The 26,539-nt window shown below is 32.5% G+C and overlaps 3 protein-coding genes and 1 pseudogene across 3 annotated transcripts; 3 read left to right on the top strand and 1 right to left on the bottom strand.

Annotated features, from left to right (window-relative positions):
- Positions 1–4,526: 4,526 nt before the first annotated feature.
- Positions 4,527–12,456, top strand: LOC124831506 (DNA topoisomerase 1 alpha-like). The gene is made up of 16 exons (XM_047305516.2): positions 4,527–4,770; positions 5,785–6,989; positions 7,161–7,355; positions 8,018–8,098; positions 8,918–8,977; positions 9,114–9,208; positions 9,313–9,469; positions 9,583–9,708; positions 10,008–10,088; positions 10,255–10,345; positions 10,429–10,562; positions 11,071–11,139; positions 11,243–11,332; positions 11,428–11,531; positions 11,610–11,778; positions 12,220–12,456. Exons 2-16 carry the CDS (start codon positions 5,829–5,831, stop codon positions 12,286–12,288), a joined length of 2,682 nt encoding a protein of 893 aa, XP_047161472.1. The 5' UTR covers positions 4,527–4,770; positions 5,785–5,828; the 3' UTR covers positions 12,289–12,456.
- Positions 12,457–13,446: 990 nt separating this feature from the next.
- LOC124831507 (cytochrome P450 89A2 pseudogene) lies at positions 13,447–15,368 on the top strand (annotated as a pseudogene).
- Positions 15,369–15,648: 280 nt separating this feature from the next.
- Positions 15,649–18,488, bottom strand: LOC124831508 (esterase/lipase/thioesterase family protein). The gene is made up of 8 exons (XM_088110479.1): positions 18,011–18,488; positions 17,788–17,916; positions 17,529–17,660; positions 17,125–17,267; positions 16,916–17,013; positions 16,729–16,823; positions 16,286–16,339; positions 15,649–16,168 (listed from the first exon to the last, which is right to left on the bottom strand). The coding sequence occupies exons 1-8, from the start codon at positions 18,437–18,439 to the stop codon at positions 15,965–15,967; spliced, it is 1,284 nt and encodes a 427-aa protein (XP_087966605.1). The 5' UTR covers positions 18,440–18,488; the 3' UTR covers positions 15,649–15,964.
- A 2,176-nt stretch (positions 18,489–20,664) lies between these two features.
- Positions 20,665–25,605, top strand: LOC124831509 (mediator of RNA polymerase II transcription subunit-like protein). The gene is made up of 2 exons (XM_047305519.2): positions 20,665–21,367; positions 24,624–25,605. The coding sequence occupies exons 1-2, from the start codon at positions 20,913–20,915 to the stop codon at positions 25,264–25,266; spliced, it is 1,098 nt and encodes a 365-aa protein (XP_047161475.2). The 5' UTR covers positions 20,665–20,912; the 3' UTR covers positions 25,267–25,605.
- Positions 25,606–26,539: the final 934 nt, after the last annotated feature.

Here is a 26,539-nt window from a genome sequence, read left to right as displayed (position 1 = left end):
TTTCTCAAATGGTTATTATGTACACATGATATGTATTTAGAAATGTTGAATGAATAATTACTCTCACATCATACTTATAGAAACATATCACACCATTGTTAGATAAAGATAGAAATCGTTTAAAAAAACTAAAATAAATTTTAAAAGAATTAAAAATCGTGAACAAAGGTTAACCAAGTTAACTTTACTTTTTATAAAAAAAAAAACAAGATAAAACTGTAAACAAGGTTCTTTTTTTTAAATGTTGAGTTTAAGATTATTCAAAATGGTATTTTAAAGCTAAGGAATTTAAGTGAATGTAAATAGTCATTTGATGACATAATTATTATGCAAAATTTATTGTATGTGTTATATATTATCTTCACACACATATATATTTAAAAATATTAGGCGTGATGTCTGCATAAAGAGTCTTTTTTGTGTTTTAAAAATATGTACCATAAGTTTTAGATTTCGTGGTCTTTATTTTATACGGAGTTTTCCTTTTTCTTTTTGACCTATATAAAAAATAATGTATTTGAAAAAACTTACAAACGAAGCCATAGACTTTCAAAAATAAAAGTATTGTTTAGTCTAACTTCTTCGTATCTCTGTTCGTTTATGCCTCCCATTTTTATTCGTGGCTATTTTTTTCTAAGGATAATGATAATTCGATAACTTTTTTTTAAGAACATTTTAATATTGTTTACTTGTTATTTTGTGATTGGTATTTATAGTTATTATTATTGATTATAAAGTAATTTTAAATTAATCACGATAATGTTAAAATGTTATAAGAAAATATTGTCAAAGGATTATTTTTTTTTAATATTTTACATAACTTTTCACAAGCTTTCATCAAACTTTGAAAATGGGTATAATAGTAGTTAAATCAGGCTTGACTCGTTCCACTAGACCTGGTAAAGTAATTCAGTTCAAAGCTCAACTTAACTTTTCTTATATATATAATCAGATTATGATTAAATAATTCAAGTGATGAATAATTTAAAATAACTTCATTTATTAATAAATCCAAATTTAGTCAAGTTTGTTTATTTAGTTCATTAATTAAGTTGAAAGTAGTTAGCGAATTTGGGAACCCTAATTTTTTGGCAAGTCAATGTCCTTTTCACTTACTCTTTTCCGTCCAAAACTTAATACATAAAAAAAGTTTCTCACACAAACTCCAATCATAACTGAATAAATAAGGTGTACAGAATAATTAGTATTTTATTTAATAAGCCTTAAAAACATGTTAATTTGTATTTTATTGGGTTAAATATTCTTTTGATTCCTCAGTAAAAATTAGTTTCTCTTCAAAATTTTCATTCAATTTAATTCTTTAACTTTATAAATGTGTAAATATAATTATTTTAATCAGATTTTATTAAATTTATTTATATTTCAAATGTATTTAATAATAATATTTGAGTAATTTAAACTATTTGACACATTTTTTTCATGTTAATTGAAAACTTTATTTAAAATATTAAATAAACTTAATAAAATTGGGTTAAAATGATCATGCGATTTTAAAGATAAAAGAAAAAATAGTCAAATTTTTTGAAAGAAAACTAATTTCAATTTTTAAAATAAAAAATAGTCAAATTTTTTGAAAGAAAACTAATTTCAATTTTAATTTAAAGTTGAAGAAGTAAAAATATATATAATTCATAAATTAAACTTTATTTAGTAGTGTATTGAATACAATGGCTCGGATAAATAAAATATTATATATTGTATTAAATCATTATTTTTTTTCTTTTATTTTTAATATATTTTTTAGCAAATAATATATACTATATCTAACCCTTTTACTATCTATCAAACAAATGTATACACATAAATCTTTTAGTTGTTAGCCATACATTTTATAAAACTTTATCTAATAGATAAGAATATTATATATTGTATTAAACCATTACTGTTTTTTTTCTGTTATTTTTAATATTTTAATTTTTTTTTCAGCAGATAAAATATACTATATCTAACCATTTTACTATCTATCAAACAAATGTATAGACATAAATCTTTTAGTTGTTAGTCATTCATTTTATAAAAATTTATCTAATAGATAAGAATATTATATATTATATTAAAAAAAATATTTTATCTTCTTTTATATTTTGGATACTGAAAACGTATTTTATAAAAATAATAAATTTAAATAGATAAGATTCTCTCTAAAATGCTATAAACAAAATGAAATTAGAAAAAAACTCAATGACTTTGTCAAATTCATATATTTTGTCCAAATCTTTTAGTTATTGAATAATTTATTTTTATTAAATTCTATTTAATAGATGAGATTATTTATTATGCATTAACAATAAGATTTATATTTTTTATACTTTAAATAATAAATATATATCATCCAAAATTAACTATAAAATAAAGAGCATTGTGACTTTTTGAAATGTATATAACTTATAACGTAAATATTCTAAATATTGATGATTTATCTTATAAAAAAATATTCGATAGATAAGATTATTTTATCCTATCCATAAAAAAAAATGAGATTTTCTTTTCATTTTATACTTTACATACTGATTATATATTTGATTATAGATAAGATTTTATCTGTCATTTAAATAGAAGATAAAGATATTATTATATGTATTAATATTATATACTGTATTAAACCATTACTATTTTCTTTTTCTGATATTTTTAATATTTTTTTTCAGCAAATAATATAAACTATATCTAACCCTTTTATTATATATCAAACAACTGTATACACATAAATCTTTTAGTCGTTAGCCATTCATTTTATAAAACTTTATCTAATAGATAAGAATATTATATATTGTATTAAAAATATATTTTATCTTCTTTTATATTTTGGATACTGAAAACGTATTTAATAAAAGAATCAATTGAAATAGATAAGACTCTGTCCAAAATGCTATAAACAAAATGAAATTAGCAAAAAACTCAATGACTTTTGTCAAATTCATATATTTTGTCTAAATATTTTAGTTATTGAATGATTTATTTTTATTAAATTTAATTTAATAGATGAGATTATTTATTATGCAGTAACAATAAGATTTATATTTTTTATACTTTAAATAATAAATATATATCATGTAAATTTAACTATAAAATAAAGAACATTGTGACTTCTTCAAATGTATATAACTTATGTAAATGTTTTAAATATTGATGATTTATCTTATAACAAAATATTCGATAGATAAGATTATTTTATCCTATCCATTTTACGAGACTTTCTTTTCATTTTATACTTTACATGTTATATATTTGATTAAGATTTAATTTTCACAGATAAGATTTTATCTGTCATTTAAATAAAAGATAAAGATATTATTACATATATTGATATTATTTTACACTATAAATACTGTGATATTCTTCAACAAATGGCTCACTTTTTTTCAATCACCATACCACCTATTCAGTAATCTGGAGATTGCAGTCTCGCTGTGTTATAAGTTTGAAATCGATCACCTGTTCTTACAACTAATACCAAAGGTAATGTACAATTGTTTCATGTTATTTCATTGATTAAGTAGTTTTTTTTTTCTGACTACTATAACATTATTTTTTTCATTTTTATTTAAATATTTGTCGTTTGATCTCAGCTTTAAAAACAAAAACAACGTAATATGATTTTTTTTCTTTGGTGAAACGTATACTAATAATGAATGAATGGTTAAGTTTTTCATTAACATTGATTTGTTCATAAAATAGAAATGACATATAGTTAGTTTACTGATATTTGGATTAAATATGTTGTTGATCTTTTAATTTTCAAAAAAAATTTAAATTGATAATTTTTTAAAATTTTGATCAAATTTAATCTATTAACTTTATAAATGCGTGTATTTCGTTTTTTACCAAAATTTTGTTAAATTTATTTAAAGTTTTAAACACATTTGATAATAACAGTTGAATTATTTTTTTTTCAATTGAAAAAAATATTTGAAACTTCAAATAAATTTAACCAAATTTAATTAAAAAAATTAAATTTAGGCAATTATAAAGATAAAGAACTAAATTAATCTAAAATTTTGATTTTCATTAAAAATTAAGAATTAAAAATTAAGGGATTAAGAATAAATTAAAGAGAAAATCATAAATAAAGCATGAAAATACATTTTTTCAATAAAAATAGAAGATTAATATTTGATTAATTATTTATCAGGATACATCGGAAAGGAAATTGTTGGAATGTTTAGTCCGAATTCAATTATATATTTTAATAAAGTAATTTGTTGATATAACAGTAAATACGAGATAAATCAAGTTAAAATAATTAAAAAAGTGAATTTCATTTAATATTTATGTGCATATTTTTCAATTAAAAAATCTGACACAAGTCAATAAGATTTTATTTTGTCTCTTACAATCAAACCGATTTAAGACGAAAGAAGAAAGCCGCAAAATATCTTTTATCTTTGTTTAAGCTATTTTTTTGGGATGGGCCGAAACCACGGAAGTTGGGCCTGAAGAGAAGTAACAGGCCCAATTGCAGGTGAAAGATAAAGGAAGTGAAAGGGAGGAGAAACGTTAGCTGAAACAAAGTAACCGGACACAAAAAAAACACAGACCCCAATCTGACATCTGTGTTTTTTTGTAAGTAAATTTGTATTCTATCGTATTGCTCCATCCTATATCTCATCCGAAATTCGCCGAGTCGAGTTCGACTCACCCACCCTAACTCGTTCTCTCTCCTCCTTCGCCTTTGGTTCTATCTGTGAGCTACCCACCCTGCCACTATTTTTCCTCCACCTTCACCCACCCTCATTCGCATCCTTTTCGGTAATCAATCGCTTTTTCTATTTCATTCTTCACTTGTTATTACTTCCTGCAATTGCTGCTTCTATCGATTGTCTATCATCCTTTCTCTTTCGCTGCAATTTCTTCTCGATCTTTCTTTCCCCAGCATTTTCCCTTTCCCCCTTTTACCTTTTGCATGTTCTTGTTCTTGTTCCTTTTATCCCCTTGCTCCTCACATCACAATACGACATAAACCTCAACTTTTGTGGGTGCTTCTTTCCTGGTCGAAATTTTAGATTAAGATTTTTACACGTGAGTGCGTGCCTATTCCGGATTTTTAGATACAACCCTCGTATTCTCAGCTGTTGTAGAGAATAATAAGAATAGGCTTTGACGAGCTTGGTAATGAGTTCTTGGCTTTCTTTTGTTTCCGGCTGTCTACTCTGTGCTTTCATCTTTTCTTGGCTTTGAACTTTTGATTTTAAACTGGTTTGTATGTTTGTTTATTGGAATCTGATATAGGCCAGGGAAGTAGTTTGTTAGTGGCCTATTGATTCAACCTTTTTGTTGTTTTTGATGCAATCCTGAGCTGCTGTCCTTTTGTTTTGCTTTATGCGTATGCTGTTGTGGGTCTTTTTTTTTTAAAAAGAAATTTCTTTATGTTTGTGAGCGAGTGTCACTGATAGGGCATTGTTCTTGGTTCAATTGGGCGGCATATGCCAGTGCTACACTCTGAGGACGTAGCTCATCATGAATTTTTATCAATATTTTAATGTTGTTATTTTCATCAGTTTGAACGGGAAGTGCTGGGATAGGTTTTCGATTTTCTCTTTCAGATGACAACGGGATTTGAATAATTTTTTTGATCTATTTCTAATTGTATTATCATCATTTCTTGTATGGATTAGGTTGTTTTCCCTTTTATTCCAATTGAAACCCCTTGTCTGTATGGTTCTGTACAAATGATGTTTCCTTGGTGATGTCACTTTATGTTTGCTTTGGAAATTTAAAACTTGAAGTTTGATGATTAATTGAAACTTCATTTCTTTTATCCAGAATTTGTATCTGATGTATATGCCAACACTTTTTATAGTTGAATAATGGCTGTTGAGACTTCCGATAAACCAAATTTACCTCATGATTTTGACGATGATGATGATGCACCGATAATTTACAAAAGGATTTCAAGTAAGAAAAACCAAACACATTCAGAAGCAAGGAAGTCTAATTCTCACATTCACGATGGACAGTCATATAGACAGACTCCTAATGCACCTTCTTCGAATGGCCAGACATCTAGCTTGCAGAAAGGTAATACTGCCCCATCTCTTAAGCCATCAGCCATGAAGCCTTCTGTAGGTATCTCAAGAACTCCAAATTCTGTTGGCAACACTTCCTCTGTGAAGTTGTCTGTAGCAAATTCAAAATCACCTTCATTGGGAGATAAACAGAAAATGTCCGTTGATGTCAAGGTGGAACCAAAATCTACTGAGCACAGTGGTAAAGATTTCTGTGAAGATTCAGAAGATGACGAGGATGATAAACCGTTGAGTTTTAGGTTGAAGAATTCTAACCATGATAACAAAGTGACGTCTGTTGTCAAGAAATCTTATGAAGACTCTGATGATGATGATGATGTCCCTTTGGCAAAAAAGTTACCTCGTAATTTGAATTTGGGAACAACTAGCAATAACCACGAAGACTCTGATAAGAAGCCTATTTCTAAAATCCAGAAAGACCGACAAAATGGTTCTGGCATGAGTAATAAACAGGATAGGCCATCTCCTTTGCCAGCTAAAAGACCACTAGATAATAGTAATTCCTTGCAACCTTCTGTTAAGAAGCCTAAGGTCTCCGCTTCAGATGCATCTATCAAAACTAAGCTAGTCTCTGAGAAACGTGAGCTGAAGACAGAGGATGATGATGATGATGATCATATTCCTATTTCCCAGAGAATAAAGAAACAAGGCATGACAGGTGATAAATCATCTTCCACGAAGAAGGTGCTTCAAAAGGTTACTAAAGTTAACAAGTCTAGTTCAAAACCTTTCAAGAAACAGACCAAGAAGATAGTTAAAAAATCAGGCAGTGGTTCAGAATATTCCAAATCTAGCAAACTTCTTCCTAGCTCTGGTGATGGGCAGAAAAAGTGGACTACTTTGGTTCACAATGGTGTCATTTTCCCCCCTCCTTACCAGCAGCACGGGGTAAAGATGCTCTATAAGGGGAGACCAGTTGATTTGACTCCCGAGCAAGAGGAGGTAGGATTTTATCTCTAATGACTATGCTCTTCAGATTTTGGTTGACTGTTTGCTCTTGTTCCTTTCCTCTTTTGATGAATTGGGATTGGTTAATTACTTTATTCGCAAGTTTATTTTTAAATTCTCTTTTGATTTCTTTTCCAAATTATGAACTTTAAAATTATTTTTCAGGTTGCTACAATGTATGCAGTCATGCGAGATACGGAGTACATGCAGAAAGATAAGTTCAAGGATAATTTCTGGAATGACTGGCGAAAGTTGCTTGGAAGAAATCACGTAATACAGAACTTGAAAGACTGTGATTTCACTCCAATATATGACTGGTACCAAGGTGTGAAGGATAAGAAGAAGCAAATGACCACCGAAGTAAGTTTGTCATTTGTTACATTACACTTCACTTGACAATAGTAGAAGGTTACATATTTTAGCATTGTCTGTTTTTTAAACAGATTTTTTATTATTTCCAACGTGAGAAGGAGAAGAGTAAGCAAATGTCCCCTCATAATGCAGTTTTAATTTATTTTACAAAAGACTCACATTATATATATATGCCCTATTAAAGTGTGCCTGAAATGGAAAATTAAAATCACAAAGAGTTACAGCTCACATGGGGAAGTAGGCAGGAAGGACCACAGAAAATTCTCACTGTAGGAATAACAGAATATGCACATAGCAAAATGGCGGGGAAAGTGAGTTTTATTCAAAAGAAGACAGTGGACTGTGTGCAGCAGGGTAGATAGATATTTAGTGGAAAATTTAGGGATAATCGTGTCTGTATTTATTTTTTTCCCTTTATTGTATTCAGAAATTTGTTTTCTGTAAGAACTTCTTTGGGGGCTGACACTAGGAAAGAATGTTTTAGTGAAATGCAGAAATATTCCATGCCCTGTCGTTTTCCATACCCTGTTTGTTTGAATTTGAATGGTGCCAAGTTTTAACTGAGTTAGCCCGAGAGGTTTATTCTTGCCTTGTTTATTGTTTTTGTTTTGATTATTGACCCCCCCCCCCCCTTTCTCCTCTTTATACAGGAGAAGAAAATTTTGAAGGAAGAGAAAATGAAACAAGAGGAGAAATACATGTGGGCTATGGTAGATGGTGTTAAAGAGAAGGTTTAATTCTCTCTCTCTCTCTCTAATTTGTGTAGATTTTTATCTTAAAAATTTCGTACAAACTTTATGAATTGTAGTCGGGCAATTATATTTTTGTTGTGGGAGAATTATTGATGTTTCCTTCTCTTGTAGTTGTTCAGTTATTGTTATTGTGGTTGGATATTGACCTACATACTTTATGCTAGATTGGTTTGTGAAGTTATTAATGCAGACCAGAACATTGTCACTCACCATCATGTTGCCAATTTAATATAGACAAGTATACACCGACTTTGGGCCATGTGTATATCAGACCTTAGTGTTCAAATTTTGTGCATAAACAATGCTGTTAGGGGAATATAAAGTGACATTATTAATTACGCATGGTTTACTAAAGGTTCAACAGAATTTAATGATGTTGTAACTGAGTCACGTGATGATTTTTTCTGGTATTCAAAATAAAATTTGAATTTGCAGGCATTAGTTGCACTTCGATAAACCTTAAAGGTTTAATTTGCACATGGTCTAAAGTCGAAGAACTTAATTTAAAATTATTCTAACTTTTCATGTAAATTTAATTTCCACTTCTGCCATTAATAGTGCACGTTTTTGCTGAATAATTGGCACTGTAAGGATACACTATCTTTCTTTCCATATAATTGTGTTTCTGTATGCTTCACAGTATTTGGAAAATGTTTTTAAGGGAGTTGCATGTGCTTGAAGCTCCTCTTTTTTCTCCTCTTTAATTTTGTGGCATTCTATTCTCAACCTTTTTTCTAATGTACTCTCTTTAGGAATGGTTTAACTGTTGACTAATTTTTATCTGATCTTTGTTTTTAGGTTGGGAATTTTAGAGTTGAACCACCAGGACTGTTCCGAGGCCGAGGAGAGCACCCCAAGGTTGTTATAATAGTTGTTACTGGAACAAGACAAGACTTATTTTTTTCTGATACAGTGGTTTTATATATATCGCAGGATTTTTACTGGCTTCTAAAGTTTATAATGTATACTTATTGACTGTAATTTATTTTACTAGATGGGAAAATTGAAAAGACGCATTCATCCAGGTGACATCACAATTAATATTGGAAAGGATGCCCCAATTCCTGAATGTCCTATTCCTGGTGAAAGGTATTACTCCAATTGTTTTACTAGAGAATAAATTTAAAAGAATATTGAATATGCTACCTAGTTGGAACCAGTTTTTCTAATCATTAGTTGTCTAACCTTGGCAGGTGGAAGGAGATAAGACATGATAATACAGTTACCTGGTTAGCCTATTGGAGTGATCCTATAAATCCAAAGTTATTCAAGTATGTGTTTCTGGCTGCTAGTAGTTCGTTGAAGGGGCAAAGTGACAAGGAAAAGTATGAGAAAGCTAGGATGTTAAAGGTGCTTTCATGCTGTGTTCACACCTAGTGAATTTCATATTTTCTGTTGGATGGTTTGGGATGACATTTTAAAGGACACGTCTGATTATTTTAGTTATTGACTTCTTGGTGCAGGATTATATAGAGAACATTAGGTCTGCATACACAAAAGATTTTACCAATAAAGATATTACTAAGCTGCAAATTGCCGTTGCTACTTACCTTATTGATAAACTAGCTCTGAGGGCTGGCAATGAGAAGGTATTTTGTTGGTATATGCACTTATACACTCATTTTATGAAAGCCTTTGTTTGTAAATGCCAAGGAGGTATTCCTAGCCTCAACTACTCTTATCTGTGAAAGTTTCCTTTGAACTATATTAATATCTTATACTTTATAGAACAAACATAGAGGTGAATAAATGTATACAGTATTTAAATTTGTTGTAATAACTTGTTCTTCGCATTCAGCTTCCATAGTGTGTTTGAATGTGTTCATAGTAGATGATTAGTTTTATTTTAGTTGTTAAATTTTGGTATTTCTTAATTGCATTTCTTCAGGATGACGATGAAGCTGATACTGTTGGTTGCTGCACATTAAAAGTAGAGAATGTGACAAGAGAACCTCCCAACAAACTCAAGGTTTTTGTGTTTCTAATTATTTTCACTTTACTCTATGTTATGGTTGATGAGTTTTAAGTCCTTCAGGGGTTTTTCTAAGTTTAGTAGTCCCTCTCAGATTGTTTTAATGGTAGCTTCCCTTGATAATTATATTTGTTAGTAACTTTGTTACCTCTGTTTTGTGCAGTTTAACTTCCTTGGTAAAGATTCTATCAAGTATGAAAATACAGTTGAGGTGGAGCTTCCTGTATATAATGCAATATTGAAGTTACAAAAAGGTGGGAAATTAACTATGATTTTTTTTTTTTGTTTTAAGCATGTGACTGTAGCACTTTAATTATTTTTTCCCTCTAATATTCAGATAAACGTCCTGGTGATGATCTTTTTGATAAGTTGGATACAAGTAAATTAAATGCTCATCTGAAGGAACTCATGCCTGGTCTAACAGCAAAAGTCTTCCGTACATTCAATGCATCAATCACATTGGATAATATGGTACAAGTTGATTTGAAAATTCCCAATATTCACATTCCTTGTAGATAAAATAAAGAAAAAGGAAAAAAGCTAATTCCCTTGATCTGTTTTATACCGCTAGTATATAATCTCAGCCTCAGTATACGTTGTTATTTGATTGGAATTTTTTAATGTGGGACCTCCCACCTCCATATAAAATAGCTAAGATAGCATGTCTTATTAGAGAGCAATATACCAAAGCCTCTTATTTTCTACGCCTTCAGATTTTTCTGTGTTCAGGATTTTATAAAAACTTTTCTATACATTTTGTATGCAATATAATGACTCTGCACAATTACAAAATTGCACGCCATTATAAAATTGTGCTTCTCTTCGAATTGTATCCTTTAAATGTCTTAAAAAATCTCATGCTATCAATATATACCCTAAAGTCAAACATGCTTATTGGATTATGTATGTACTATGATTTCCTTTATTGGATATATTATAGACTTACATACTTGATTTTTATGGAATTATCTGATGACAGTTAAATCAAGAAACTAAAGATGGAGATGTTGGGGAGAAAATTGTTGTTTATCAGCATGCAAATAAACAGGTGAATTGGCTAAAGCATGTTGCTTAGTTATACCTATGATATTGCATGTTAGTATTTTTATTTTCCACATTTAAGTTGTAATGACTTGTGTCTTTCATAACAGGTTGCTATCATTTGCAATCATCAACGTAGTGTTTCAAAGTCTCATGATGCACAAATGTCAAAGTTAACTGAAAAAATTGATGAACTTCAGGTATTTATAATAATATCTGAAAATTGTTAATATGGGACTGCATTGGTCTGGGTGTCCCATTAACACAGTTATATGTGGCTTATCTTTACCTGCAGGCTGTTCTGAAGGAGCTGAAAACGGATTTAGACAGGGCAAGGAAAGGAAAACCCCCTTTAAAGAGTTCAGATGGAAAGACAAAAAAGAACTTGACTCCTGAAGTGTAATTTAGCTTTTCGTAACATCTTTAATCATTGATTGTTTAAACATGATTTATGATTTTGGTTTACATAATCTTCAGGTTAGAGAAAAAGATGTCTCAAACCAATGCAAAAATTGAGAAGATGCAACGTGATATGAAGACCAAAGAAGATTTAAAAACTGTGGCATTAGGCACATCCAAGATAAACTACCTTGACCCTAGGATTACAGTTGCCTGGTGCAAGCGGCATGAGGTTCCTATTGAAAAGGTGCTGTGGCTTCTTCCTTGTTTAGATTATGTTATTAATATTTGTTGCGTTATCAATTTCTAGAAGCAGGGTTGATATGGTAGGAACATGTTCAGTCCCAATTAATTTTTTTAAGTTTATTTAAATAATTACAAAATTTATTTTTTGGCACCCTTCAAATATTTTAAAGGGTTTTACTTGATCCATATAATGTTTTTCTTTTCTTATATACTATTCTTGTACTCACACAACAATTATGTAGTATTTTGTTCAGAAGAAAATTTAGTTACATATTATGCATATGGAAATACTAAATGTTCTTACTTTAATGCATGTGGAAGTTTACATTTTCTGTATGGTCATTTGTGGTCAAAACTGACAGGATCTTGTGCTTGATTGCTATGTGTATGCCTTCCTCACTCATATGTTTTAATCTTCAAGTTACTTGCCTGAATGTTACAGATTTTTAACAAATCTCTGCTGGCGAAATTCTGTTGGGCAATGGATGTGGATCCTGACTTCAGATTCTGAGAAACTATAGAATGGAGCTATGTTGTGATGCTGGGGAAAAAACAGTTCTTTTTCACTTATTTATTTTCTATAAAAATGATTTTTTTCTATTTTGTCAATTTTAACGGAAATTGATGCTGTAAGTCCATCTAATCTAATTATGGGGTGAGTTTCCCCTTTTCTTCTTCATTGACCAGTTTTATACTTAAACTCTTAACCATTCATAGTCATGATTTTAATGTGATACCCATTCCCAAACCTGCAAAATGAGGTTTAATTTCCTTCTTTATTTAATTTAGTAGTCTGTGATTGGTACTTGTTTCTATCTTGGTGCAAATTTCTCTTCTATTTTTTAGAAGGGATCATTCATGGGATAAAAAATTTGTTAATCAAATCGATCTAAAGTAAAAGACATCATTTATTGAATGTCTTGTTACCATAATTTTGATAAAGTTATAACTTATGAACTTTGAAAATCTAAAAAGCAACATTTCGTATTCGTTTTTTTCCTAATTAAACCAAAATCGGAAGACATTTTGCAGTTGAGAATAAAATTGTAATATTATGTTTTTAGCTCCACTTATTTTGGCCTTCTTAAATTGTGAGTGAATAAAACAATGGCATTCAATAATATTATGAAATTGAAGTAAGACTCAAATTCCGGTTAGTTTATCGTTACTCATTCTCATACATTGGGACATAGTTTATCGTAAGGAATTTAAGCATTAAACTAAGAGTTCTATATTACATAAAGGTAAGAGGGAGAAAATATATGAAAAATTTATAAAATTATTAGTTCAACATTTTAAGTTAGAAATATTTTATATAGATTGACTAATAACTCATTATACTATCTATACGTAATAAAACTCTATTTTTTCTATTTTTGTTTTAAGGGATAAATTCCTTGGAAAAATAAGTCACTTTATGTCATTCAAAATTAATATAAACCAAAAAACTACAAGAGTTTAGGTAAATTTTAAAAACACAATGCTAAAAGTAAATCACTGAACGAAAAAACGTAAAATAGTTACGTTATTATACTAAAAAATAAATGTATTACTTAATAAAATTATGTAAAAAATTGAATTACCTTAATTCAAATTATTTTTTCATCAACTATAATAATTTTTTCTGTAGGAACTAAAAAATAAATGGAATGATATTTAAAGGGATAAATACGTATCCAAACTTTTCTCAAGAAAATTACAGCACTAATTTAATTTAATCTAATTAAAATCAAATAGTCCATGGAAACCAAAACCTTTCTTGACTACTACTAATTAACCATAAATGAACATTGAAAAAAATTTAACGCTAATCAGTTTCGCTGCTAAATTAAAAGCAACATTGAAGAAGAAAAAGAGTAACAGTCCAATTTCAGTCCTTTAACTTTTCTCCGATTGCTCTGTTCGTTTGTAGTTTACCGTGTACTCATTCTCATACATGGAAACGTGGTACATTGTCTCTGTTCTGTGTTTTTTCCTTTGGCTGATTCTCAAATCCATATGCAAAGTTCTCTTTCCTCCACTCCCTCCGGGACCTTCCAAATGCAACTTTGCATTGCTACGAGGATACTTCACTGACCCCAAAACCATTCTTCAAAAACTCGTTGCAAAATATGGTCCAATCTTCTCTGTTCATGTCGGTTATTCTCACACTGATATTTTCATCGCAAGTCGTTTCCTTGCACACCAAGCTTTGATCCAACATGGCACCATCTTCGCTGATCGCCCTAAGGCTAACCCCACCAACAAGGTTATAAGTAGCAACCAACATGACATTCTTTTCAGCTTCTATGGCCCCACATGGCGCCTCCTTAGGCGTAACCTCACTTCAAGAATCCTTCACCCCTTGCAGGTTAAGTTTTATGCACACGCACGCAAATGGGTCCTAGCGATGATCCTACAAGGCCTCATATCTGATTCTGAGGGTAACAGTCCCGTAAGGGTCATTGACCACTTTCAATATGGCATGTTTTCTTTGATGGTTTTGATGTGCTTTGGTGACAAACTCGATGAGAAGCAAATAAGGGAAATTGAGGACAGTCAACGTGACATGCTTGTGAGTTATGCTAGATACAGTATCTTGAACTTTTGGCCAACAGTTACTAGGATTTTGTTCTGGAAGAGGTGGAAGGAGTTCTTGCAGAAGCGGAGAGATCAAGATGCTGTGTTGATTCCTCACATCAATGCTCGAAGGAAGGCCAAGGAAGAGAGAGCGAGGAATGACTCAAGTCAGTCGAGTGATTCTGCATTGTCATATGTGGACAGTTTGTTGGATTTGCAAATGTTGGAGGATGAGGAGGGGGTACATCTTGATGATGGTAAAATTTGCACCTTATGTTCGGAGTTTCTGAATGCTGGATCAGATACAACTTCAACTGCATTGGAGTGGATCATGGCAAATCTGGTGAAATGCCCCAAAATCCAAGAAAGTGTAGTGGGGGAAATTAGAAGGGTGATGGTTGGTAGAGAGGATAGGGAAGTGAAGGAGGAGGATTTGCACAAATTGCCTTATCTCAAGGCTGTGATTTTGGAGGGGTTGAGGCGTCACCCTCCGTTACACTTTGTGGCTCCTCACAGGGTAACTAAAGATGTTGTTTTAAATGGTTATTTGGTGCCTACCTATGCCTCAGTGAATTTCTTGGTGGCAGAGATAGGAAGGGACCCTACAGCTTGGGATGAGCCCATGGCCTTTAAGCCAGAGAGGTTCATGAACATTGGGGACCAGAATGGAGGCACAACTTTTGACATAATGGGAAGTAAAGAGATAAAGATGATGCCGTTTGGGGCAGGAAGGAGAATGTGTCCTGGCTATGCTTTGGCAATGTTGCACTTGGAGTACTTTGTGGCCAATTTTCTTTGGAATTTTGAGTGGAAGGTTGTGGATGGAGAGCATGTTGATCTTTCAGAGGAGCTGCAATTCACAACAGTAATGAAGAATCCTTTGAAGGTTCATATATTACCCAGGCAATAGTTATGTTAAATCATTGGTGACATTTTGCTCTAAACAAAATTCCACTTCTGTATGACTATATTTCCAAACATTTCATGCATTGATGTGATTTTCTTTGTTTGTTGCTATTAACATCCATGTAACCAGAAGTTACTGTCCCCTTTCCTATTACTTTATTAGAAAAATGATAGTCAGCGAGAATTAAATTAACTAATTGGAAAAGCAAAGAATGGGACAGGAGTTAGGAACAACATTAAACTTATGCTCAGATAAAAAACTGAAAGTTTGAAATGTGGTGTCTTTGATCTGGGCATGAGTTTCTCGTCTCTACCTGTTGAATGAGAGTTTTCAGTTTTTCAAACACAGCTACTACAGAAAGAATGTAAGAAACGTGTGACAAATAAGCTAAATAAAATAGCAAAATAATGGTAATAAAAGTTTAAATTGAAATATAAACTATGAATAATATGAATGTTGAAACAATTGCAGCACTTGTTCAGTCTTAGTTGTTTTCCATTTACTTTCTAAAGTACATAAATTGACTGATAAATCAAATATCAGTTTGAACATTGTTGATATTTGCCCCTGAGCTACGAGATCCATTCGGATCAAGCAGAGTGGAGTTGCTTCCACACATTAGGGATTACGAATGGGCTAAAGAATATTGCAGGAGATATAAATTTACTGTTTTGGTGAGCTTCAAAGGATGCATTTGATATATGAAAATGATCAAGCAACATTACACTTCAAGATGATACAAGGCCTCTTTACTTCCTGGATTACAATTAGTTTCTGGAGCAGTAGCTGCATCTCTCTCTAAATGTTGAATAAAATCCATTACCAAAGGATCAGTCCAAGGGGCTCCCAGTGGAGCTTCATCACCAGCAACCCACCCTAGATGGCCACCTTTGGGTGTCACTACTAACAAGCAGTTTGGATTTTCCTGACATGATAAACAGTATTATAGTTAAAAAAAAAAAAAACGAGTTTGTTCAATTAGCCACCAGAGGGAGAAAGATTAGCACAAACCTAGAGAGGTAATATATACAAAGTTACATACCTTGATATCTTCACGAGGAATTCCCCTATTAGGAGCAATCGGATCATTAGCCGCCTGAAAAAAGTAAGAGATTCTTCTGAGTTCAAACTTTATTTATTTATTCATAACAGAATGTGCGAAAACTAGGCACTCTCAATTCTAGATATCGGGGCTAGTGCCACTTCGGTTAAAAGCTCAATATCTTGATTTATAAAAATAAAAGTCAGTCTAGATTGAAGATTCATTTCACTATTCCCAAATACTTTATTCTTCCTTTGTAATATAAGGAGAGCATTGTGTCACTTCGAAAGACAGAGTATAACAAGATCAATAATTAGAGTTCAAAAAGCATAAATGACAAAAATATTAATAAAAAAGGCAGGAAGTAGGTTTTCATTTCAATTTTACACTAAATACAAGAAGAAACATAGATAAAACTATTTTGGGTCAACAACAAATTTTACCTGAATGCAAAGCAAAGGGGTTTTGACATGTTTTATGGAATCTGAACTGCTTGAATTAGAGTAGTATTCATCCACAGACTTGAATCCAAAAGAAACTGCGAAGCCTCATAGATGAATATCTGAGCGGACATAATTCACAAGTGTGATCTATCTATCTATCAAGCTTCCATTAAGTAGGAGCACATACCACGGGTCAGTCCATCATCAAATTCCCTAACAGACTTGGCATTGGCTGCCATTGGAATGTTATATTCACCACCCATGTCTTCAAAGAGTAAAGCATGTCTGGAGGACTCAAAGAAAAACACAAGACATTAGTGATACCATCATAGCCAGCAAATGGATCCATTTATAAGTAGCTAGAAGAATAATCACAATAACATAAATTTGTATCACTTCTTGAAAATCTTGCAAAGAGCCTTTGAAAGGGCCTTGTCATAAATATTGTTAAAGCCCTTTCGGAAGTCCTCATCCGCCACAACTAAATTGAAAGGATTACACAATGATACAGCGCCAGAAAGAGGACAATTGTGAGACTCCTGAAATTAGCAAATGAAAAATATAAATAACACAGCAGAAAGAAACAGTATTCAATGGATAAAGCCAAAGACAATCCACCTAATATCACTTCTAATTGTTCACATTGTGGGAGTAAAGTGTAATTTCAATCTCCATTTCCCTTTTTTTTTTCATACACAGTAGTTTTGGGGTAATATCCTCAGTCAAACAAACACCTTTATAATTTCCCAAACCAAATAAACCAGCATTATGATCCATGCAGGAATGAGAAATAATACTACCTGGCCCAAGTAACGAACAAGAATGTTGGCTCCAAGAGACCATCCAACCCCGTATAGATTAGCATTGGGGTATCTACCAGTGACATGAGAAACAACTTCACGCATATCTCCCAAAAACGAAGCCGAATAGAACTGCACATCAATGTTCACACACTAGCACAATCAGTATCCATATAGTAGTTCTGTTTATCCATCGTCCAATTCAAAACAAACCCAACTCTAGATTTGGTTTTATTAGCAACAACAATATTGACCTGACCTGAGGAGTAGTAACAGGGCTATCTCCACAACCACGGCTGTTGAAAACCACCACACGCCATCCATTGCTTCGAGCTCTAATCAACATGTGTCTCACATACGCATCTTCACTACCTCCGGTTAAACCTGGCTGCACAAACCCCGTCACAGTTTTCAACACCCAATAAATTCAAATCAACAAAAACAGTGTTCTTTTTCATTTTCTTTTTTTGCTTTTAACGGACCAGCAAAATTAAGACGGGAGAGTCAGGGGGCAAACGGCGGTCGTCGCCGGCGACCCAGTCGAGGGCGACAGCGCCGCCGTCATGGGTCCGGAGGCACTCCCGGCGGAGCCTGACGTCCGGGACGGAACGGAAGAAGGCGGCGAATATCGTTTCAAGGTGACGGTTCGCGGCGAGGAGGGGGAAAGGGCGGTAGGGGCGAGACAAGTGAGGGAGGGCTGGGAGGAAACGGTGGTGTGCGCCGCCGAGAATTTCGAAGGAGGGATGGATGGTGGTGGCGGCGGCGGCGGCGGGAGTAGACATGGGTGCGGCGGAAAAGGTGACGTGGCGGGCGGAGAAGGAAAAGTGGAGGGGTGTGATTAGTGAATTAGTGGTGTGACTGTATGGGCGGAAAAAAATGGGTCTGGGGCCCACCAAAGACTTTGCCATCATGCTCTCTCTTCTTACCTATTGGGCAGACACTGTCTCCCTTTTTATTTTAATCATTTTATTTTCTCTTCTCTCTATTTATGCACCACTCCCACCCTATTGATTGGTAGAAAGAATTAAAAGTGATTTTTGCTGAAAATAAATAAATTTAAATATTTTGTTTACTTTATTTATTTATTTTTATCTCAGTTTAAAAAAGGAGATTTCCATGTTTTTCTGTAAAGTATTGACTTTTTGTTTTATAACTTACAATATTTTCCTCATTTTTTAATTATTCTCTGAAAAAGTTGATGAAATTATGATAGAATTAATATTGTAATAAATTTAAATGAAGTGAAAATAGCTAAAATAAAATATCACAAAATATAATGTTGAAAAAAAATATATCAAAATATATATATATAACTATATTATAAAGATGCAAAATTTATTTGAGTAAAAACTCAAACGAAGTTTTGAGATATTAGTTAACCAATTAGATTCAAAAAAACTATTAAAACACACTGTTTGATTATAGATTTGGCCCTTAGATTCTAAACTTAAACATTGTAAGAAAAATTCATTCATTTTTTTTGACTTTCTTGTCCAATTTCATCAAATGCTTTTTGTTATATTTATTATTTAGGATGTTTACTATATTTTTGTGTACAAATTAACCAGATGTTTAAACTTATAATTATAAAAAAAAAAGTGTTAATTAAATAGCACATATACTTGAATAGTTATTGTGTTTGTGATCATTGGAGATTTTTACTTTTACAAAAATATGTATTTTTTTTCAAAAAAATATAATAAATAATTTATTTTTAATCAGATGATTGTTGAGAATATACTAATTGACATTGATTTTGATGTTTTAAGGTATATTTTAAAAATTTTCTAATATATTAAAATCAGAGTATTTTTAATTTATGACAACGCTTAAAAAAATAGTAAAATTTTTTGATTCAATGGTTGAAGGCAGAGTTCAAGATTAAAAGACATTCTATATAACATAAGAAAAAGCGATTTAGAAATTCTACTCATGGATTTGATAACACACACAACACATAAAATCACAATATATATGTATGTATATATGTAATTTTAAACAAAAAATTCAATAAAAAATTAAAAAATTTAAACTTTTATCTCTATTCCTACTATTTTTTGTAAAGAGAATTTTTCGCAATATCATTTCCTTTTACTAATAAAAAAATATAATATACAAAACAAAACACATAAGTTAGAGTTTAAATTTTTTTCCTACATGTTTATAAAATTAAGATTAAATATGTTTTTAGTCCCTAATATTCGTCGTTTCTGGTGTTCGTTCCTCTTTCAAAGTAAGATACAATTTGGTCCTCATTCTATTCGAAACGTTCGTTTTAGTCCTCGGATTAAAAGGAACGTTTCGAAAAGAATGAGGACCAAATTGTACTTTACTTTAAAACAGGGACGAAAACCAAAAACGGCCAATAATGTAGGAACTAAAAACATATTTAACCCTAAAATTAATCATACGCACATATTCCATTTGTATGTCATCTATATACTTAAATGTATACAATAAATACATCTTATGTAGGAATGTTAATAAAATCAAATACTACAATTGACTTTATTATAAAGGAAGACATGTACAATGAACTAAATTTAAAGATTTACACTTATTATATCATATTTCTCCATTCAATTGTCATCATAGAAACATCTTTTCAATTATGTGACGTACAAGACATAATTATTTTTCATATCATATATTATAAATTTTCACTCTTAAATAATTCTTTAAATACTTGTAATATGAGTCTAATCATACTAATTGAAGGTAATTTGTTTATATAAAAAAATTTAAAAGTAAATTATATTTAACTTATTAATTTCTTAAGAGGCTCAATACTTTTTTTCTATTAATATTCTGAGATTACGTTTTGAAAGAACGGCTAAAATATATTTTTATTTTTTAATTAAATTATTAAAATCCCCAATTTAAATTACAAATAAAATTTCTGACCATTGTATATTAACAAGGGATCAATTGCTTAAAATGTAAAACTAAATTAGTATACAACAAAATTAAGATCAACCTGAACCAAAAATTAAAACTTATTTAATCCTCAGAATTTTTTAGTGTAAAATTATAATTTTGATTTTTTTTCCACCTATTTCGATTTTTCGGTAGTTCGACCGTAGTGGTTGAAGGTGTAAAAAATAAAATAAAATAAATTAAAATAAAATAAAGGAAAAACATGCATCTGGGTCACACTGCATTCCGCGCAGGATGAGAGTGTCGACGCCAACAAAAACGATTGTGTTGATTCGTGATACGACAGAAAGAAGCGCAGAAACTAAGATCATGAAAAGAGGGATATAAATTTTGGGGAAATCACGTTTTCCGAAATCTTCTCCCTTTCTCTCTCCTTCTTCAATTTCAGACCCCTAAAATCGGATTCGGGGATTTGAGAGGTTAAAAGAACACATTTTGCAGAAAAAAATGGAAGAAGCAAAGGCATTGCAGCAGCAACATCAACAACTTCTGTTGCAACAGCAGCAACAACAACATCAACAAAATTTTCTGCTCTTACAGCAGTTGCAGAAACAGCAACATCAGCAGCAGCAAGCAGCTGCAATTTCTCGTTTCCCTTCAAACATTGACGCTCACTTGCGACCTATCAGACCCCTCAATCTCCAACAAAACCCTAACCCTAACCCGAATCATCATCCCAACCCTAACCCTAATCCGATTATCAATTTGCATCAGAACCCTAATTCCAACCACCTTCCGCCCCAGCAGCCGCAACAGCCCCCACAACAGCAACATCAGCAGCAGCAGAAGATTATTCGACCCGGGAACCAGATGGAGCTCCAGATGGCATACCAGGACGCGTGGCGGGTCTGCCATCCGGACTTCAAGCGACCCTTTTCTTCCCTTGAAGATGCCTGCGAGAGGTTTGTTCTTTAATCCTACCAGCATCATGTTTTCTGTTTTTCTTTTTGGGTCACTGTGGAGAGAAAAACAATGATGGTGTTTTCCATGCTTGAATTACAATTTTACGTATATTTCTTTTTACTTGTGACCTGTGCTACTATATTTCGTTTTTCTGATCTTTCTCTGACCTTGCTGACTGTTATTTCCCTGCTGTTTTTTGTGAATAATTTGAGAATGAGTTGCGTTGAGTTTTCTGGTGTGGAAAGAAGATAGATACTTGTTCTGTGTGTGCTTTCTTAGTCATATTAATTAACGTTAGGATAAGAAGCGTTATCCGTGTGTGCTTTCAGTTCAATTAACGTCTTCTCCTTAATTCGGGAAGATCATAAGAATGTTAATGACCAATGGCTTTTTGATTTATCTGACATATCTTGAGACCCTTCTTGAACTGAAAATTATTTAGATCCATACTGTCATTGAAGCTTTTGCACATAAATTTCTGGGGTGCCATGACTGTGCCGCATGGGATTTGCTTGTTGATGGCTGAAAATGTTTTGCTTAGAGATGAGAAATTGAGCAGCAGCCCCTCTGTATACATCAGTATGGTTTACTGCATAAACTATGTTTATGGCCTTGCACTCACTTTATTGCAGCTTATTCACAAGTTATTTTTTACACTTATATCAGAGTGTTATATCTCTCGAGCCCCCTAGTTTGTTATTTTTGTTCCTGCTTTACCATTAAGTCAATAGTCTTTGAATGAGAAAAAACACTTGCCGTCAAATGAAGCTATTATTTATACTGTGTATGGATAGTTTAGACTTTAGTATACCAGAGAATCTATATAAAGAAGTAATATTCAAGACTATGCTATGTCACTCACATAAAGACGAGTATGGGGAGGTTTTTTTGCTGCAACACCTGGAAATGATTGTTTATCCCCCTAAAGCCACCAGATCGAATATTTTTATCAAACAAATGACTTTCAAGTACATGTGAGAACAGGGACAAAACCCATGTCCCAGTTGTCCAAATGATGCCATTTCATTTGGTTAAAGACCAAATCTTTAGAAATATTATTTATTCATCAGGAGATCCCTCTGAACAACTTATTTCAATATTTTCTTTGTCTCTTTCTATCCCTTTTCACAAGACTAAAAACTATGCAATCTATTCTCCTATCTGGTTCTTCAAATGACCTTCCTTGTATGTGTCTAAATCAATTTAACCATTTTTTTTTGTCATCTTTTCCTAAAATGATGTCACATCAATATTTTATCAGATGCAGTCATTTCTTATTTTGTCAGTTTTTGTTTGACCAACATCCATTACTCTCACATTTTTGTTATGTTTTCTCTTTAAAGCCTAACATTCACTACCATAGAAAATAGCTGAACTATATGATCACAGAGTAAAACTTCTCATTGCACTTTATTGGTAGTTTGTAAACACAAATAACGTGTCATACTTGTTTCCGTTTTAACCATCTTGTTTTTATTTTTGTGTGATTCCTTCATTAATTTTCCATCATTTTATAATACCAATGTTCCTTTTTTTTCTTGCTAAAGATGCCATGCATGTATTTTATCTCACTCCTTGTTTAGCAAAAGCCTTTTGTTTCCAATGTTTATCTGCAAAAGTCAAGTTTAAAGTTAGTTGTTTGCATTGATTCCCAAATCAATTAGATGTGAGAAGTATGATAAAAGAAAAATACTAGGTTTATTAGATGAATATTGTTATTGCATAATCTGTTGCTATGAAGTAGTCCTTTACATAATATATATTTCTCCTATTATAGATAAACAAATGTTGGTGATATTTCTGTTTCATTGTGTGAAAATAGCGTGCAAGAGTTACAGTTATGCTTTTGATCATACTCTTTATTTTCATTTTAGATTTTCTTTTTTAGAAAAGGAGTTGTAAATGTGAATACAATGCCCTCTCCAATAAAGGGGAATGTATGGTAGGAAATTTCTTATTGTTGGAGCTATAATAAAAGTAATAACATTCTTCTGGAAGTTGGTGGAAATAAGTAACTATTTCTCCAAAATAAACTGAACCAAGCACACAATAACTTGTGGAACTTCTCGAGTAACTTTCTGAGAATCATATGGAATGTGCTTGTGAAAAGGAGAATACTAGATTTCATTTTAATGCTGGTCACTTGCCCTCATTGATGAAATCTTGGGGAGATTCGTGTTACTGTGTATTTTAGAAGTGGCTTTCAATTTTAAAGTCAACTGTCAGTTGTATTTTTTTGGTGTTTGGGCTACCTCTTACTGCAGAGTCATCTGCTTGTGGCAAGGTGTCTCACTGGTCACAGGTTGGCTCAGCTTATTTGAATCCATTGGTTGTGGGTTGAAAAGGACCTGCTTACGAATAAGATTTCACCAATGCATTATCCAAAACAAACAAAAAAATTGTTTAAGAACTGTTATTTCTAATGAATTGATTTCCAATTTGCAAACTTTTTTCATCATAATGTTAATTTAAGAAGCGGAATATCTGAGATTTTATGCAGTGTTTGTTGATGGAGCTTGGTTTTTCTTTCATTCATTTAAGTTGCTCTAGGCCAAAAATCTAATTAACGTTTTTGTCATGTGCTTCTTGTCCTACAGTCTATTTACAATTATAAACCTGCAGAATACTGATTTTATCTCTTCACTTGCAATCTCTCTCACTGCAACCTTCTCCTTATGTGGATTTGCTATGAACCTGCAGAATACTCTTATGTTGCTTTCCCCTTTTTATTTGATTTCAAGTGAAATTCTAATTTGTACTTATGGTCTTTTGTATAGAGTAATTTTTTGTTATTCTGTGATATTTGACTCCTTGTTATTTTTTGTTGCTCTGCTTTCAAAATTGTTTGACATATCATATTGTCGTCCTCCATCCTGAATTCATTTTCCCTGCCATTAACCCTGATTCTAATAACACATCAAAGTTTACCTATTTATCTATGTAGATATATTGTTCTTCAGAACCTATAACATTTAGATTCTATAAAATTTTGTTCTTGCTCTGTCATATGGTAAATGATATGCTCTAATGTAGAAATGAACTGGTAACTCGTTTATTACTATAGTGCAAATGTGTGAAGTTTCTCCTTTTAGAAAATCTGACCACATGATTTCATGAGAGGCCTTGATATGTTTATTCACGATGATCTTATCAAAACGAAATGAACTTAGACATCAATGCTTTCGTATTTTAGTTCCCACACTTTTTAATATGATAAATTAGAACAACAATCAGTGCTGAATTTTCTTTACGCAGGTTATTGCCTTACCATGTTGTGGCAGACTATGAAGAAGAAGAGGACGATAGGATACTTGATTCTGACACTACTGGCCAGATGCTTTCACGGTCACAGCAGTGGGATAATAATATTGCTGCTAAAATTGCTGAGTTCACTGCAACTTTTGAGAAACAAGCACTTGCCTTCAACATAATCACCCAAAAGAGAGGATTGGGGGAATTCCGGTCGGAGGAGAGATTGATGATCGAGCAGGCACTTCTCCAAGAAGAAAAAAGAGCTAATTATGAATTAAGAGCAGAGCTAGAGTCCAGGGAAAAGGCAGGCCGTGAAGCCCATGAGGCAAAACTACGGATGGCAGCAATGTTTCAAGCAGAACAGGCACGGGCAGATTTACAGTCTCATGCTGAAATGATGTCTCGAGCACCCATGAGAGGTAGTGCACTTGGTTCCCAAGGCAATGACATTGTGATTGGCCATGACATGGGAGAGCAAGATCAGGGAGGTAACCCCGGTGAGATGATTAATGGATGGGGAAACAACACTCAGAGAGATGAGAAGGAGCCATCAGAGGATTTCTTGAATGATGAAGCTGAAAATGGAGACACTGGAACCCAAGATGGCTGGCGTGAAGTTGGTGAATTTGATTTGAATGCTAGGTGATTCTGGACAGTGATTGAATAAAGCCAGTTGGGAGAGTTTAAACTATGTGTAAGGGATCAATATCCATTTTAAAAATCATTATCCTGGGTATCAATCAATGTCTTCAAGTTAGTATCTTAAAGATTACTTTCAAGATCAAAATCTATTTCACAGGGGCGCAAGGAAAACTATTGAACCAGTATTAGATTGGATGAATATCAAAGTTTATGCTCTAGACTAGTATAGTGCACATGGTTGATCATTGAGTGCTCATAAGTGTTATATATAAGCATACAAATTCAGTCAAATGTATATCGTTAATTTTCTGGAAAACTCTGGTTTCATCGTTTTGGCATTCCATATTTCAGGTTGTCTGAAGTCTTTACCATCTTTTCTACCATTATAAAAAAAAATCAAAATGTTTGAATATATGTTTTGGGAACAAGTTATCATTGTGATGTGATGGAAGAAAGGAAAACATATAAATAAAAGTAAGGTTTAAACCCTCCCTTGGTCCTCAAGTTTGTATGAAAATCTCAGTTGGGTCCTCAAGTTTTTTTCTGTCTCAATTGGGTCATATTTTTTGTAAAAGTGAGCACATTTTGCCATAACCGTTAAGTGGTGTGAGACGGCGTTAAATTTTTGTGAGCTGGATTTTTTCATTTACTGACGTGGCATTGTGCATTAAAATTGAAAGGCCACGTGGTGATGTTTTGACTAGAACCAGATCTTCTCCTCCCTCCCCTCTGCTTCCTTCCATCGGCGCCACCCAGCTGCAACCTGTTCACCTTCCATGGCTTTGGGAACACTACCAATCCCCGGATTAGAACGAGGCTCAAGAACGGAGACAGCGACAGTGACAGAGACAATTAATAAATGCAAGAATAAATTAGACGTATGCAGATTCACGAGATGAAATGAATTAGGTAGACGACAGTAATGGCTCTTGTCACCCTCCACAAGCTTGAGTTGGATGGCCACTTTCCCAAACCTGTACTTGCTCTTGGATCCAAACCCCAGCACCTGCAATGTCCCAAAACTTACATGTTAAATATTGCAGTGCTTTTTAGTGTCTATTAAGAAGCAGATCTAACAAAAAATCATTGAAAGGAAAGAACACTGTGCAAAAGAGGATTGAAGAAAGTTGAAAAAATCTCGTGTCACTGAATCTGTAGTGCCCACTTCAGGTTTTCCACCGTCTATAACTGATGGATTGTTTTTGGAATCTTCTCCATCCGGTGTATGTTCTGCTTCCCCAAACAATTTTCCATCATTTAACTCCTCTGCTCTATTG

This window comes from Vigna umbellata, chromosome 3 (assembly GCF_029865625.1).
Source record: "Vigna umbellata cultivar VRB3 chromosome 3, Vumbellata_1.0, whole genome shotgun sequence".
NCBI classification, from domain to species: Eukaryota; Viridiplantae; Streptophyta; class Magnoliopsida; order Fabales; family Fabaceae; genus Vigna; species Vigna umbellata.
Note: the sequence above shows the minus strand (reverse complement) of the source record. Positions and strands in the feature narration are given on the sequence as shown.

What these genes read in the sequence shown, in the direction of transcription:
- LOC124831508 (XM_088110479.1), bottom strand. Translation starts at nt 18,439, where the DNA reads ATGATGGCAAAGTCTTTGGTGGGCCCCAGACCCATTTTTTTCCGCCCA. An exon ending in CTCCCGTCTTAATTTTGCTG is followed by an intron (nt 17,917 to 18,010) that starts GTCCGTTAAAAG and finishes GGGTTTGTGCAG; the next exon opens with CCAGGTTTAACCGGAGGTAG. An exon ending in GCCCTGTTACTACTCCTCAG is followed by an intron (nt 17,661 to 17,787) that starts GTCAGGTCAATA and finishes ATTGATGTGCAG; the next exon opens with TTCTATTCGGCTTCGTTTTT.
- LOC124831509 (XM_047305519.2), top strand. Translation starts at nt 20,913, where the DNA reads ATGGAAGAAGCAAAGGCATTGCAGCAGCAACATCAACAACTTCTGTTG. An exon ending in CTTGAAGATGCCTGCGAGAG is followed by an intron (nt 21,368 to 24,623) that starts GTTTGTTCTTTA and finishes TTCTTTACGCAG; the next exon opens with GTTATTGCCTTACCATGTTG.
- LOC124831506 (XM_047305516.2), top strand. Translation starts at nt 5,829, where the DNA reads ATGGCTGTTGAGACTTCCGATAAACCAAATTTACCTCATGATTTTGAC. An exon ending in TGAGGGCTGGCAATGAGAAG is followed by an intron (nt 9,709 to 10,007) that starts GTATTTTGTTGG and finishes GCATTTCTTCAG; the next exon opens with GATGACGATGAAGCTGATAC. An exon ending in ATGAGGTTCCTATTGAAAAG is followed by an intron (nt 11,779 to 12,219) that starts GTGCTGTGGCTT and finishes TGAATGTTACAG; the next exon opens with ATTTTTAACAAATCTCTGCT.